The 16,382-nt window shown below is 37.4% G+C and overlaps 2 protein-coding genes across 2 annotated transcripts; both read left to right on the forward strand.

Moving 5' to 3' along the window:
- Positions 1-705: 705 nt before the first annotated feature.
- On the forward strand, positions 706-10,468 carry nox5 (NADPH oxidase, EF-hand calcium binding domain 5). Its single transcript, XM_053488293.1, has 16 exons — positions 706-1,004; positions 1,919-2,040; positions 3,084-3,234; positions 3,461-3,671; positions 3,771-4,008; positions 4,086-4,239; positions 4,530-4,705; positions 6,004-6,186; positions 6,449-6,581; positions 6,717-6,859; positions 7,403-7,447; positions 8,513-8,637; positions 9,462-9,546; positions 9,621-9,720; positions 10,003-10,169; positions 10,337-10,468. The coding sequence occupies exons 2-16, from the start codon at positions 1,921-1,923 to the stop codon at positions 10,466-10,468; spliced, it is 2,163 nt and encodes a 720-aa protein (XP_053344268.1). The 5' UTR covers positions 706-1,004; positions 1,919-1,920.
- A 1,768-nt stretch (positions 10,469-12,236) lies between these two features.
- Positions 12,237-15,698, forward strand: glcea (glucuronic acid epimerase a). Its single transcript, XM_053485231.1, has 4 exons — positions 12,237-12,538; positions 12,650-13,234; positions 13,436-13,675; positions 13,800-15,698. The coding sequence occupies exons 2-4, from the start codon at positions 12,745-12,747 to the stop codon at positions 14,822-14,824; spliced, it is 1,755 nt and encodes a 584-aa protein (XP_053341206.1). The 5' UTR covers positions 12,237-12,538; positions 12,650-12,744; the 3' UTR covers positions 14,825-15,698.
- Positions 15,699-16,382: the final 684 nt, after the last annotated feature.

The raw sequence follows: 16,382 nt of genomic DNA on the forward strand, positions 1-16,382 counted from the left end.
GTTCATGGGTTGTTCCTGATCATCTAAACCAATTTTATCTCAGTTGTTTATAAATGCTTTCGAAAAACATTCCTGACTTGTTTACATCTGCCATGATGTTTCTCAGGTCTGCTCTGAGCTCATTGGACTTTCTCGTCAGACTGTGTTGGTCAGTCCAATGACTGCTATCAAGCAAACCCTTTTTTATGTTGCACAGTGACACTACCAACTATAGTCAATCATGATCACTAACAGGAAGTTGAAAAGGACTGGGCTTGGCAAATCAAATGACATTTTGAGACTTTTAGCATTAATGATCCAAGTGGGAGAATGTATATGATTGACATAGTATGTAATATTGTAACTCTTCTATCAGTAAACAAAAAAATAACCATCATGCATAATATTATTGTTTTTTTATTAAATATGTATGTTGCATGATCATTTTACTCCAGTATAACTCCAGTTTAAAAAAATCATTAAACATCCAATGCTGTCATTACAGTTATGCACATAATGAATATATATGTATTTCTGACCAAACCAGGAAATGTTTTTAAAATTGACAATAAAGAATTAAATTAACAAACAAAATTAACTATTAAAACAATCAATTTTATTAGGACTGACGTTAATTTGTGAATGATTTAACGTTGAATGACGTTTAACAAATTAAAATTACAAATTTTAATTACATGCACCTAAGTAATAAAAAATAGAAAAATGTACAATATATGTAAAAGGACATTCATTTAGTTGGTATTTATTGGTCATGTAATTACAGTAGCAGAGATGTTGTGCACAGTGTAAAAAAGGGCCTCTGCTATATTGATACACAGAGCAGAGACGGCATGTCAGACACAGCTGCTCTGTTTGTCTTAGGAATGCTGATCAGCACAACAGCTCCTCCTTCCCTATTTCAATTTATCTTCAAAGGACAGAACACAAGAAACAGCAAATACTTTCAAATTTCCATTGCTGAGAAAAACGGTAGTTCATAAGGATATTGGAGATTACTCAGTCAAGTAAGTTTGCAATAGAAACATTGTATAGTTGTTGTTGTTGTTGTTGTTATGTTTTTAAATTACTTCAAAATGTACACCGTAATTTTGAATGTTTAATATGTCAATGGCAATTTAATGAAATGCTTTAAATCCACTCTGTTTCTAGCTGTGTATTCATCTTGTATCAAATTTATGCAAATCAAATATATAAAATAAACTAAATTAGCTGAATAAACAATATAGAGGTTTGTGTAGCTATTAAAGTGCATAACCTGCTAAAAACTATACATACACTACCGCTCAAAAGTTTGGGGTCACTTTCTAACTCCATGATCGTTCCTCATTTTTATTTCTTTCTACATTGTAAAGGAATGCTGAAGGCGTCCAAAAAATGCATTAATCTCCTTTGAACAGTTAATAGTGAGATGTGTCTGCTACTTCTGCTCTGTAAAGACTTCATAACGCCTCTAATCTGAGGTGCTGTTAATTGGTCAGTTTTTGGGCTGATAACTGGGCTAATGAACTTCTGCGGCAGAGGTAGGTTTTGGTCTCGCCCTCCTGGGATGGCCTTCATGAGAGCCAGTTTCATTATGGCGCTTGACGGATTTTGCAAATGCCCTTGACAATACTGTTCTTGCAAGAACTATTACAGAAAGGCTGACCTCTGTGTCTTAAAATAACAACTGTTGTTTTTGTTGTTGTTACGTAATTACCTAATTCCATATGTGTTATTTTATAGTTTTGAAATCCCCAGTATTGTTGTAGAATATAGAAAATAAATCCCTAAACAAAAAAACAAAGAAATTTGCAAGTGACCCCAAACCTTTGAACGGTAGTGTATATATATATATATGAACCAGTTCCAAACCATAAGGTTCTACCATTTGCACTGACATTGTGTTAACAGTTAAAGTAAGAACCTGTTTGCTTCACAGGAATGAGCGTGGATGAGGACACACGTTGGCTTGAATGGGTCACCAAGCAGTTCGAGACTATTGCAGGAGAAGACAAAGAAATTGACTTGAATGAATTTAAAACAGCCCTTAAAGTGAAAGAGGTGAGAGCTGTTGATCTGTGTGCAGATTTTTTACTTACAATCCTTTTACCACACAAGTGATCAAGCGAGGCTGGTCAGGCTGCTGCCTTGATGTTCCGTCTTTGTTCATGTTCAAAATTTATAGACGATAGACAGCAACCATATGATAAATGAAACAGTAAACCAGCTACATTTCTTTGAAACACAGTTTTCCAATCCATCAAAAAATATAATGTGAATATGGCATGTAAGATAGCAAAAATATGTAGGTAAAATATAATATTACTGTGAAATACTCCATAATTCCATATTTCTTTTTTTGTTAATGAAAAAAAACACTTCACAGTACTGGCTGAGTCAAGATCACTTTTAAGTAGGAAAGAAGAATTTTATTGCCAATGTTCAAAATTAAGAAACACCTTCATGAATTTACTGTAAACACAGAGGTATTACCTCAAAATGCAAACCACTGAACAGATTAAAGTAGTATTTTCTAGAAGACATTTAAAAAGCCTGACAAGATAATTTGGATAGAAAAAAAAATTCCCAGAATGATTGGGAGAGAAGAGCATAGGTTAATGTTAAAAGCATACATCATTATATGTCACGCTCACACATGGTGGAGACAGTGTTATGACATGGGCATGTACTGTACGGCTGCCAGTGAAACCATGTCACCATGTGACTGCTGACAGAAGTAGCACAACGCTATAGTTTCTGTTTATGTTCAGTCGAATGCTGCAAAACTCATAGGAGATTGCTTAAAAGTACAGATGGACAATGACCTAAAATAATAGCAAATTAAAATGGAATGATCTCAAACAGCCATGGTATTGACCTGACCTCAACCCAACTGAGCATGCTTGTCACCTACTGAAGACAAGACACAATGCAGTTCATGAATGTACTGTATAGTGAGAGGAATAAATAGATATTGATGTCATTTGACTTTTGCTCAAATTGCTCTCATTTGCTCAGCAATTATATAGGTATTTTTATCTCAACTTCCATGCATTTGTAAACTTAATAACATTTACTCTTTTCTCTTGTCATTGCTTTGGCAGTCATTTTTTGCAGAGAGGTTTTTTGCACTATTTGATTCGGATGGTAGTGGCACTATTACCCTCGATGAGCTGCTGAAGGCTCTGAACCTCCTCATTCACGGCAACGAGACTGACAAGCTGCGCTTTCTTTTCCAGGTCTATGATGTAGACGGTCAGTTATTTATAGTTATCTATTCAACAGTCTAACACATGTTAAATCTTTTATTACACTGTAATATGTACTATATGATGGTGAAAAACTCTTATGTTTATATCTATCTATCTATCTATCTATCTATCTATCTATCTATCTATCTATCTAAACATATATACAGTACTTGTGAATCTGTCTTTGAAGTATATTATTTTTAAAAAAACACAAATTTTTGAACTTGCAGGAAGTGGTTCAATAGACCCTGATGAGCTGCGAACAGTGCTGAAATCCTGTCTAATGGAAAGTGCTATCTCCTTGCCAGAAGAAAAACTGGATGACTTGACGCTGGCGCTGTTTGAGTCAGCGGACAAAGATAACAGTGGCTCTATTACGTTTGAGGAGCTTAAGGCAGAGCTTGAGAACTTCCCTGAGGTCATGGAGAACCTCACCATCAGGTAATAGCTTAGATTTGAAAATCAGTTTTATTTTATTTTATTTTATTTCATTCTAAATGTTTCTAACTCGCTTTGGTCATATTGTCTGGATTGCCATAGTGCTGCTAACTGGTTAAAGCCTCCTGATATGGACCACAACAAGCGACAAACACCTCGCTATTTCACCAGAGCGTACTGGCAGAACAACAGCAGAAAGCTGTTCTTCATCTGCCTGTACTCCTTCCTCAACATTCTCCTCTTCATCATAGCGATGATGAGGAATGCTGCTGGTGGACCCTGGATCATGTTGGCGCGAGGGTGCGGAATGTGCCTTAACCTCAACTGCACTTTTATTATGGTGAGTCTATATAAAGTCTAGTTTAGTCATCACTGAATAAGAAGGTATACTAAATGCGAAATTGATGTGGCCTGCAGGTGCTGATGCTACGGCGTTGTCTCACGTGGCTGCGTGCTACTTGGGTTGTAAAAGTCTTACCGTTGGACCAAAACATACTTTTGCATGAGATCGTTGGCTATGCTATCTTGATCTTCAGTGTGGTGCACACAATGGCACATGTTATGAACTTTGGTAACTTCATTTCCTTAAGTTTCTTTCTTAGTTTGAAAATGTTAGAAATCAATTCTATTTATAAATATTGAATTTTCTTAATATTCTTTAACACAGAGAAGTAAAAGACTTTGGCTAACTTAATAGGAATTTATGTAATACATAATCATTAAAGATCTAAATGTTTACTTTAATATCTATCACTGTCTCCCATTTGGCATTGTGGACTGTATTGTTATCTTTGTGAAAGTGAATTTCATTTCATTTTTTATACAGTATGCTGTATGTAATTTCCTATTACCTTTCTCCAGTTTTGCTGTCTCATAAAGAGGTAGGATATGAGTTATGGGAATATGTGTTCACCACACGCCCGGGTATAGGATGGGTTCAGGGCACTGCCTCTATCACTGGCGTTGTGCTGCAGGTCATCATCTGTCTCATGGTGGTTTGTTCCTGCACATTCGTCAGACGAAGTGGTCATTTTGAGGTAAGTGGCCCTTATGGGTATTTCTTCCCGTGACCAAGAATATAAAGCAGAATAAAAGTTCCTGTAAAAATTTGTAACAGACCCATGAATAATTTAAGCATAACGACCATCTGCAAAACCAGTGAGATACAGGTGCAGATAATAACAGATGATCAGGTGATTCTGGTGATGCTGAACGCTAAGTTGTTGGAACAGACGAGAGGGGAAATGAGGTTGCTGCTGAGGCTGTTAAATAAACAACCAATTTCAAAATTGTGCCTGCAGGTTTTCTTTAATCTACATCATTTAATTTAGCTAATATAAAGGAATTATGTCTCGTGACTTTTGCACAGTACTGTACACTCTATATAACTAACTCTTACCCAGTACTAAGTCTTCTAAAATGCAAAGTCAGTATTACCTGCACACATTTATTCTTAAACAAGGAACAATTAAAGGTAACCAGTGGGAATGGCAATAAAAGGGGAGGGCATCAGAGAACCAAGAACCACTATGTCATTTCTATTATAAGGGATTATTAATTGAAATCTAATTTCTTTATAAAAGGTCTATCACTGCACATAATACTATTCTCTGGTGACAAAGAAAACTTGATTCTGATGTACCTCAGTGGACTGGATAATTTTAGGTTTTTAGTTGTTTGGCTGTCTTTTGTATATTAACACCTCCTTTAAGCAAGTTGTGTTTACAATATCTACAAATATTAGTTCCACATGTTCCAGATGGATGAAGAGTTTTGGCCCTTTACCCAGGTCACTTGAAGACCACTTGGAATGAAACTGAGAACTGCAGTTTTATAAACACTTGTGAATGAAACAGCTCTTAGCACAGTCCTTGTATGCCCTTAATTGGAAGTTTTTTATTTATTTAATTTAATTCAAATGTATTTCTTTATTTTTACTAGATTCTCTTGAGCCCTTCTTATAAGCCTATCCAAGGCTAATATGAAATGTGTGTCTATGAAATCTGCCATGCTTTTGCCATGCTTTGGTAGTTAGCTATATGTAAACCTTAAGACAATAACAACAATGTAATGTACATTATAAGTTTCTTAATGCTGTCTGACATGGGCTGTGTGTTGCTCTACCGTTATTTCAAAGTACCACCCATAGCACAAATAGTACACAAACTGTAAACTAACTTTATGTGGACTAAGAAACAGTTTATTTTCTTTTTGTGCACAGTACTGTACACTCCATACAACTAACTCTTACCCAGTACTAAGTCTTCTAAAATGCAAAGTCAGTATTACCTGCACACATTATTTTATTGTTTATTTTCTTTTTGTGTATGTTCAGGTGTTCTACTGGTCTCACCTGTCTTATATTTGGGTCTGGGTACTGCTTATAGTCCACTGCGCTAATTTCTGGAAGTGGTTTGTGGCACCTGGTGTGATCTTCCTTGTGGAGAAGTTGGTTGGCATTGCAGTGTCTCGCATGGCAGCCCTATATATTGCAGAGGTTAACTTGCTGCCTTCTAAGGTACTAGCAAAAACAAACTCTAAGTCTAGTGTTTTGTCTTGTTTTTAAATAACATTTTTTTTCATGATCAGGTTCTACATACAGTACAGTGCAGCTCAATGAAGCTTACAGTGTCAGTGTTGCTGAATCATATAAAGCTTTTACCCATGGACCAGACATTTCAGGGAACCATTTGTAGACTGTATTAAATTGTTTATCCATGCACTGTCTGATGCCCTGATGTAAGACTTTCTGTCTTTCTTCATTTTGTTGAATATTAAAGGTAACGCATCTAGTGATCAAGCGACCACCGTTCTTCCAATTTAAACCTGGTGATTATGTCTATATAAACATCCCAGTTATAGCCAAGTATGAGTGGCACCCGTTCACCATCAGCAGTGCACCAGAGCAACAAGGTACAGCAAAATGCTGATAAATGCCCTACACAGCCAAATGCAAAGCATCGTTTTACTGTTTCACAGCTATATTCTCTAACAAAAGTTGGGGAAGCAATGATATTTGATAGGTTTTTATTTCTTTTTTTTTTTAAGATACCATATGGCTCCACGTGCGTTCAATGGGCCAATGGACAAATCGGCTGTTTGAGTATTTTAGACAGTCGGAGAACCAAGACGCCAACAACAAGAGACTTACAGCCAGTCTGAGGAAACGACGGCATGATGCAGGAACCCAGGTCGTAGCTTTTTCTTTTTTTTTTTTTAAGTACAGAATCTAATTGACTACATACATTTTTATTGACTAAACAAGTAATTCATAAAGCACTATGCCGTTTTATGTGCCGTTTGGTTGGTTGTCTGCATTTAAATTGACACAGCTATTATTATTACAAACTGATGAACTTTCCCTTACAAACACATGCTTATACTAGGAGGAGCTGTTTAAATCAGTGGGCTGTGGTGGAACTGTAGCATCTAATGAGGATAATGCCATCGAGCTAACTCTGTATCGCAAGAACGGAGTACGACCCGGTTCTCAGAGACCCAACCCAGACATTGGGGTTCAGGTAGAATTGGGAGACGTGGCTCCAGTTACAAGAGAGGTAAACTCTGTTAGACAAAAGCTTATTTACCTAAACATCCTGACCTATTTATCCAAGCAAAATAATTCATTCCAGTTATACATATTTATTTCACATGTTTTTAACATTCAGCCCCAAATGGCTGTTTTGCACAACTGTTTTAGATCCCTCTAATGCTGAAATTGTACCATTTTACAGATCTCATCTAAATTGAGTGAAAATCATAGATATTGTAACATTAAGGTGAGTAATGATACATACTGTACAGTAGTGGCAAAAAGTTTGCTTAGTGCTACTTACTCAGGTCTTATATAGTATTTATAAATAGAATTAGTTATTATTATAAGTATGAACATAAGTATTAAGTGTTTGTTGTTTATGTGTGTTTATCATTTTGGTATTCCTTTATTAAATATTTGTTATCCAAACATTTATGGTATTAAATATAGTAATTTGATTAACACTGGTATGGTATTAAGATCATAAATTTTTGCTGATACTGTATATGGTTCTTATAAATATAAGCAAATTTAATAATAACTCATAATATTTTGTCAATGCAATTTATAGTCACACCGACACTTCTATGGTAGAGCTTTCATATTTTGAAGCTCTTTATTAGGAACACCTGTACACCTATTAATTGATGCCATGGTTCAGAATGGGTTGTCCTGATAGAAGGAACACAGATAACCACTCTGTACAACTGTGGTGAGCAGAATCTCAGAATGCACAACACAAATCAAACCATGAGACAGATGAACTACAACAGCAGAGACCATATTGGGTTTCACTTCTGACAGCCAAGAGCTAAAAACTGAGACTGCAGTGGGCACAGGTTAAGGTAGGGGCAGAATTTGGCAACAACTGCATTAATCCATGGACCCAACCTGGCTTAGGTTGACACTGAGGCCTGGTGGAGGTGGTGTAATGGTGTGGGGAATGCTTCCTGGCACAAATTGGGCCTGTGAATAACAATATGTCATTGCAGTGATTCCAGCATTCAATCGTTGCATAAAACTGCATCCGAAAATAATCTGCTAGAATTGTGTGATATTAAAAGGAAACAGAAAAATGACCTCTCGTGGTATCCATGCCATAAAATTATTTGGAGATCAAGCACTATTAGTACAGTGTTGCTAATAAAGTGCTCAGTGAGTATCTGACATAGAAACAGTAACTACACTTCCTTAATGCAGGAATAACGCAGTAGAGGTCTTCAATTATAGTGTTTGTATAAGGTTATATGTTAAATAGACTTATACTTGTAACAAAATGAATAAAATGTTTAATTTAAAAATGCTCCAGTGTTATGTAGATGGGCCCTATGGTACTCCAACAAGGCAGATCTTTGCCTCAGAGCATGCAGTGCTGATAGGGGCTGGCATTGGCATCACACCATTTGCATCCATTTTACAGAGCATCATGTACCGGTAAGATCCTACAACTTTAACTTCAGCCTTTAGTTAGTATTGTCTTTTATTAAGTTTCCAATACATATCATGACCACAATGTTTCAAAAACACAAGGTGTCTTTAAATAAAACTGGGACTTGTGATAATCTTTTTCATGAAAGAAGGCGTAAAACAGCATTTACTGAAGACTTCAAGCACAGTATGGTGATGAGACTCTTAGCCACAGTAAAACATTTGAATAGTGCAAAGGTTTTAAAGAAGGCCGTACATCTGTAAATGACAATCACGGCAGAGGTGGCTCAGAGCCTTCTGTGGTTGTTCCTGTGAACATTTAGCAAGTGGAAAACCTAATTCTTGAAGGTTGACAGATAACTTTTCACCAACTTGTGGAAAAGATGCATTTGTCTGTGGGAACTGTAAACACAATCATTTAAGAACACTACATGCACATTACAGGAACGCGACTAAGAGTAAATGCTACATCCCCACACAGGCCTCACCTCACTCCAAGCCTTTTCCACATGTTTGGGCCATTGAAGGAGTTCCTGGGAGGCCAGCATTTCAGACATGAAACAGGCAGTCCGATCAAGGCTGCAGCATAATGAGAAATCTTTTTCCTGATCCTTGATGGTATCCACGCACTAGTGAACCGCTGGGATAAGTGTGTTAGTGTAGAAGAGGATTATATATAGGAATGAATGTAGCTTTAACTTTTATAACTATGTTCTCTTATTCTGCATCGCTACATCAAAATGACCCTAGTAGAAAAGAAAATGTCCCTATCCTTTTCATAATGTTGAATAAGCTGACTCTACTTGCCTTCCACTTCTTTTACGTTATAGTTACCGAATGAGAAAGCAGAACTGCCCTAACTGCAACTACTCCTGGTGTGAGACTATCAAAGATAATGAGATGAAGCTGAGGAAGGTAATACATAACTGAAAACAGATGTTAATGTAGCCATTCTGCCTGGTTGTCATTAAAACTGTGATCCTTTACAGGTCGATTTCATTTGGATAAACCGAGATCAGAAGTCTTTTGAGTGGTTTGTGAGCTTGTTGACCAAACTGGAGATGGATCAGGCTGATGAGGAACCTGAGGGTGAGTAAAAGAGAAAGGGGGCGGGGGGGGGGTAGAAAAAGAGACAGAGAGAGAAAGAGAGAGAGAGAGAGAGAGAGAGAGAGAGAGAAGTTGTTCAGAAGTGTTATGCAGTTTTGTACAGTAGTACATAGCATATGTTTTACAGTAGTATATTACATAGCAAATTATGTTTAGTTGGCATTTTAAAAGTAACAGCTATGCCCTGAATCTGACCTCAAGTAACCTTAAGTGTAAGGAAGAAGCTATAAAATGTAACGATTTTTATTGTGTTTATATGTTCAGGTCGCTTTCTGGAGATGCACATGTACATGACATCAGCTTTGAGTAAGAATGACATGAAGGCTATTGGGCTGCAGATGGCCTTGGACCTTTTGGCAAAGAAAGAGAAGAAAGACTCCATCACCGGCCTACGCACACGCACACAGCCAGGCAGACCCGAGTGGGGCAAGGTGGGTATCAAACAGTCAGAGTGTCAAATATTGTACACATTCATGAATCACAGGTCTAGCGCACTGCATATGATACATATAAAACATAAAGTGTTTAATTTTAAAATTATTCAATTTACCCGCAAGTATGTTGTATTAGATTTCTAAGATATGGTTTGTTTTAAAAGGTTTTTCAGAAGGTTTCAGAGGAAAAGAAAGGCAAGGTGCATGTTTTCTATTGTGGCTCCCCAGCATGTGCCAAAGCCATCAAAGCTGAATGTGAGAAATACGGATTTCATTTCTACAAAGAAAACTTTTGAGATATCTGTTTTTTTACTAATAGCTATCAGAAATTTGTAATAAATCTGTGTGACAATTCCTATTTTGTACTGTAAGGTTTTTTCACTTTATGAATGCACTTGTACTTGCCCTTGTATTTTCAAACTTATTTTCAATACAACCCCAAATTCCAAGATTCACATTTTAAACTGAATGCCATTGTTTTTTTTTATTTGCAACTTGCTGCTTCCGCTCAGAATAATAATAGTAATAATAGTATAATAGTAATATTAATTAAATTTAGCTATAGACTGTAGATATACTGTCGCTGTAGATATCAAATCTGTAACATGAGTGTAGATTGGTCCTTATATTGTTGTAATGTCCAGTGTAATTTTACACTTTAACAGTTTGGCCTTGTGTGTGTGTGTGTGTGTGTGTGTGTGTGTGTGTGTGTGTGTGTGTGTGTGTGTGCATGTGTGTGTATGTGAGTGTATGTGTACTAATAAGATACTTTAGCTTATATTCAAGTTAATTAGAAGTGTAATAATGTTATGTATTGCATGGTTGCATGTCTTTGATTATTACTCTTGTTTGTTTAAAGAGTCAAACAATGCATAAGTATGTACATGTTTAAACTTGTAAAACTATATTGTACCTGTGAAAGTATAAAGAACATTTTATCCCCTTAAAAGCATTACCAACTGTAATATCACCCTGTAGTGATACTGTAATAATGATAGACTTGTATTTCATTATATAAAAAAAGAAAACACAACAGTCTAATTACATATGTTTGATTTTTGTACTGTCTCTATTCTGCTCAATGTATGCCAGAAAAAAAGGATGAACATAAATATGTTAATAAATAAATATGTTACACAATAAATATATTTATTTAAATGTACACTGGTACGCAGTGATGTTGGATGTCGTGGTGTTTCTCAGGAGTTCGGCTCAGCCCTTAACCTTCAGTGAAAGGAACTTTTAATGTTTCAGCATACCAAGACATTTTGCACTATTGCCTGCATGTATAGGGGGCCCAAAAATGTATACACACAACAGATATCTATGCCCTTTTTTAACCTTGCATTGTAACGTGTAGGATTAGGTTTAAGATGTCAGTATCGTTGATGCTGTCGTGACTGTCAGTAGAGAGGCATATATTTTTCATGTTGATGTTTGTATACATATTTTGTCCCTATGTGTCTCTCTAGCCCTTTTTGTCTCTCTCTCTAGAGATAGCTAGATAGATCTATGCAGGACAGGGGGTCTTTCAGCTAGGACCAGGGTGGGAAACCTGTGCATAAGCATTTTCACCACCTGCCTGGTACATTTTAATGATTTCTCAGCTCGCTGCACCTGATTTAACTAATCGTCTAATCAACAGTTTTTTTCTGAATTGAAGTGTGTGTGTGTGTGTGTTAGAGCCGGGACAACATTAATACCTGCAGGGCAGGTGGATCAGGGTTGAGAACCACTACATTACAGTACAGCCGAACAGATTGTGCCATCTGGTGATGTAATTTTGAATTGCACATAATTCATATTTTATCTAAAGATTTTAAAACTAATTGTCATTAGAAAAAAAAAGAATTTGGAAAGTCTAAAAAGGTAACTGGAAGGTAAGTGATTGCAGAGCACTACTTTAGACTAAATAAAGCTATTATAAGCCACGCCCACATTGGGCTTCTCTGATTGGTTGGTGTGATCGTCTCTTGCGTTTTCATTGGCTGAAAGCTACGTCACTCCGTCATGTAGAGTGGCGCAGGTGAGGGAGCAAAGAGCTTTGTTTGCGCCCATGTTATTGCCGGCTTATTGAAAAATATCTTTAGATTTTAAATAAACATAGCGGTTTTTGTTGCCTTCTGGTTTGCTTTTTGGATCTATTGCATCCTTTAACCGCATACGCAGGTAGGTTTTTTATAATTCATTCTTTTAATACTGCATTCTACCAAACGCTCGCTATTGTCTCATCACGTGATCTAATCTCCTAAGCGTTGTTAAAATAATAGGCGTTGCCTAGTAAAGAAAGAGGTAAACCAGCAACGCATCCCTGGAATGATGTACATGTATACTGTGATGGCTGGAGGCTTTACTGACCCCTAACTGTGAGGACAGGCTAAATAAATAAATAAATAAATTTTTACTCCATTTTAACATGTCTGAATTATCATATGATCACTAAAGGATTTTTTTTTTTTTTTTTTTTACAAATCCAGCTCCAGACCCTAAAGGCATCCTTGAGACAGCTCAGTATCATGTAAGATGTCTCTTCCAGTCTCCTCCCACACCTGTGCGTGGCTCTGATGTGAGGATGCGCTGCCTGGTGGCAAGAGTCAACCACAAAACGCTGATAGTCCTCTGTGTAGTTTTTGCTCTCATCACACTTGTGCTTTGGAACAAGTGCTCCAGCGATGTTGCTCTGCATCCTCCGACCCGGCCCCAACCTGAGCCCGCACCCACTACAGAGGACGAAGAGGACCACGGACAGCTGCCTGAAATGTCCCTGGTCTCCAAGGAAGTGCAGTATCAGCAGATCGACTGCCTCATTAATGAGGACGTGACGATCAAAGGGCGCCGAGAGGGCAGTGAGGTCTACCTTCCCTTCAGCTGGGTGGAGAAATACTTCAACGTATATGGGCGCCTGGTTCAGTATGAAGGTACAGAAAGGTTTGAGTTCTCGCACAGCTACTCGCGCGTCTATGCCCAGAGAGAACCCTATCATCCAGATGGCGTATTCATGTCATTCGAAGTCTACAATGTGGAGGTGAGAGACCGCGTGAAGTGCATCAGTGGAGTGGAAGGTAAGACTAAGTAATCATAGTCTGGACAAAAAAAAGTATAATAAGAAAGTTCACAAACATAATTAATTACTAATAATAGTAACTATTTTGTACGAGTTATAGAATGATGTAATAGATTAATTTACAAAGTTTAGTGGTATTTTACTCACTTTAACCTGAACCTACTACTCATTCTAATTCAGTTTCTTTGTTTTGCTTTAGGTGTGCCTGTTTCTACCCAGTGGGGTCCACAGGGCTACTTTTACCCAATCCAGATAGCACAGTATGGATTAAGTCACTACAGTAAGAATCTTACAGAGAAGCCACCTAGCATAAAGACTTATGGGTTCATGGAAGAGAGAGAAGGCAGTCCCAATCCCTGGACAATCCCTAAAGGTTGCTCCATTGCCAAGGTCCATGACCCAGGTCACACAGTCACTATTTACCAGTTCATCGCACCAGGTAAATGCCCGATAAATGTATCTTAAACACACAATGAGGATTACTGTTTGACTAATGCTAGCCTAAAATATAACATAATTATTGTTGATATAATTTAAGTTGAGTCTTATTTATTTTTTTATAGATAATTCAGAAGGTGTATCTCTACTTCTAGACAACTCAAAGGATTTTGTCCTGTCGTTTGACGTAAAGTTCACGTCCAATGGTAGTGTGTCAGTGGTGCTGGAGACTACAGAAAAGGGACCTCCGTATACCATTCACTATATCACCAGCTCCCTTCTCATTTCCTTTAAGGACAGGGAGGTGGTCTATGGCATTGGTCCACAGGCCACCTGGAGTACCCTGAGCCGAGATTTGGTGACTGACCTGCGTAAGGGAGTGGGTTTGTCTAATACCAAAGTTGTGAAGCCAACTAAGATCATCCCTCGACGCGTAATCCAGTTGGTACTGCGTGGCTCAGGCTTCATCAGCAACATCACCATTTCCTCCACAGCTCACATGGCTGCCTTCTTTGCTGCTAGTAACTGGCTCCTACGCAACCAGGATGAGCGAGGCGGATGGCCCATCAGAGTGGCACGCAAATTAGGGGAAGGTTTTCGAATACTGGAGTCTGGCTGGTACTCTGCCATGGCCCAGGGACAGGCCATGTCTACATTAGTGAGGGCATACCTCGTCACACATGACCTTGTGTACCTCAGCGCTGCAATGCGTGCCATTGCACCTTTTAAGCGAATGTCAGAGCAACATGGTGTAAAAGCTCTGTTCATGAACAAGTATGACTGGTATGAAGAGTACCCCACAATACCCAGCTCCTTTGTGCTCAACGGCTTTATATACTCCCTGATCGGACTGTATGATGTGGCTGAAATAGCAGGGGATAAACTAGGCCGAGAGGCAGGCATACTGTTTAGCCGAGGATTAGAATCCCTAAAAGCCATGCTGCCACTGTTTGATACAGGGTCTGGAACTGTCTATGACCTGCGGCATTTCACGTTGGGTGTGGCACCAAATCTGGCACGTTGGGACTACCACACCACTCACATAAACCAACTGCAACTCTTGTCCTCTATAGACAGTAGTCCCATTTTTAGAGAGTATGCAAAGCGCTGGAAAAGCTACCTGAAAGGGGGTCGGGCTAAACACAACTAAAGACACACCGAAAAGACTGTTAGTGGAAAGATCATTCTGATAAACTTTGAAAGTCTAAATCAGCATGTACATTAAAGCAGTATGTACTGATCGAAATGAATTACTTACATATTTTACGCGGGAACTATTATTTAGTTTATAGCTCTGTTCTTCTCAAACATACATAATGTGAATTTGTAAAACCACAATTTTAGCCGCATTGCTTATTCATACTTCCAAAATAGTGGTAACGATGCAGATATTTAGATGCACTTTAAGACCAATACATCTATTGTTGCCTATTGTGATTCATTAAAATATGTTAATCAGTGACAGAAGCGTGTCTTACAAGTGGTGATATACAATAAAACTAGGAAATGACAAGCAGGACATTAGAGCCCTTTGCAGAAATGAGGCATTTTTCAAGGTCTTGTGCAATAACATAAATTATTTGAAATTGTGTAACTTATATTCTATGTCTTATTTGTATATTATTGGTAAGTGGAGTAACTTACAATGTATAAATTATTTCCGTTTTAGTGTTGAAATGACATTGTGAGGTTTGTTCGTCTAAACATATATACTGTATATGTATATATTGAAGTTTAAAGATTGTTCTAAAACGTCTCATGTAACACCTTTCTGAGTACAGATGTGTTGAAGTTCATGTTTTTATAAAATTAGCAGGTAAAATAAATATATTTATACATTGTTTATTTCTGTCAGTCATCAAACAACTATTTTAATAATTTCCAGAATACATAAATAGTAAAACTTCAATACACAAATGTCCTAGCAAGGGTGTGTTCTTACCTTGTGTGGATTGTTCCCAGGATAGCTCCAAATAAACTGTGAGCTGGCCCAGGATAAAGAAGATACTAAGGAAAAATGGATGGAAAGGTAGATGGATAAATGAATGTATGTTGAATAAATGAATTAATTCAATTTAAGAAACTGACCAGAATGAATTAAACAAGTCATTGTGTCTTTAAATTAGAATAACTAGGTATTACAGACAATAATGAACAACTGTAAGGAACAATGATAAAATTATTAAATTAAATAGATATGATATGATATGATATGATATAGGAGTAACATAACGTATTGAGAAATGACTTAAATGTTCAATTTAGGGAATTAAAAGAAATGACCTTTTTGAAATTTCACCTTTTAAACTCAGTCATCTAAACTCTAGTCATCTAAATAGTTCCCTCCATATTTTACAGAGAGATATCTAATCAACACAGCTGCTCATGGCATATAAACTTTTCCCAAATAAGCAGAGTAGAAGGGTCTGGAACTGTCTATGACCTGCGGCATTTCACGTTGGGTGTGGCACCAAATCTGGCACGTTGGGACTACCACACCACTCACATAAACCAACTGCAACTCCTGTCCTCTATAGACAGTAGTCCCATTTTTAGAGAGTATGCAAAGCGCTGGAAAAGCTACCTGAAAGGGGGTCGGGCTAAACACAACTAATAAGCAGAGTAGCACTTACCTGGAGTTAAATATAATTGCATTTTTGTTTTTTACTCAATAACCCCACTAGTTTTACCGCTGCATGAAAAACAAT

This window comes from Clarias gariepinus, chromosome 2 (genome assembly GCF_024256425.1).
Source record: "Clarias gariepinus isolate MV-2021 ecotype Netherlands chromosome 2, CGAR_prim_01v2, whole genome shotgun sequence".
Classification (NCBI taxonomy): domain Eukaryota; kingdom Metazoa; phylum Chordata; class Actinopteri; order Siluriformes; family Clariidae; genus Clarias; species Clarias gariepinus.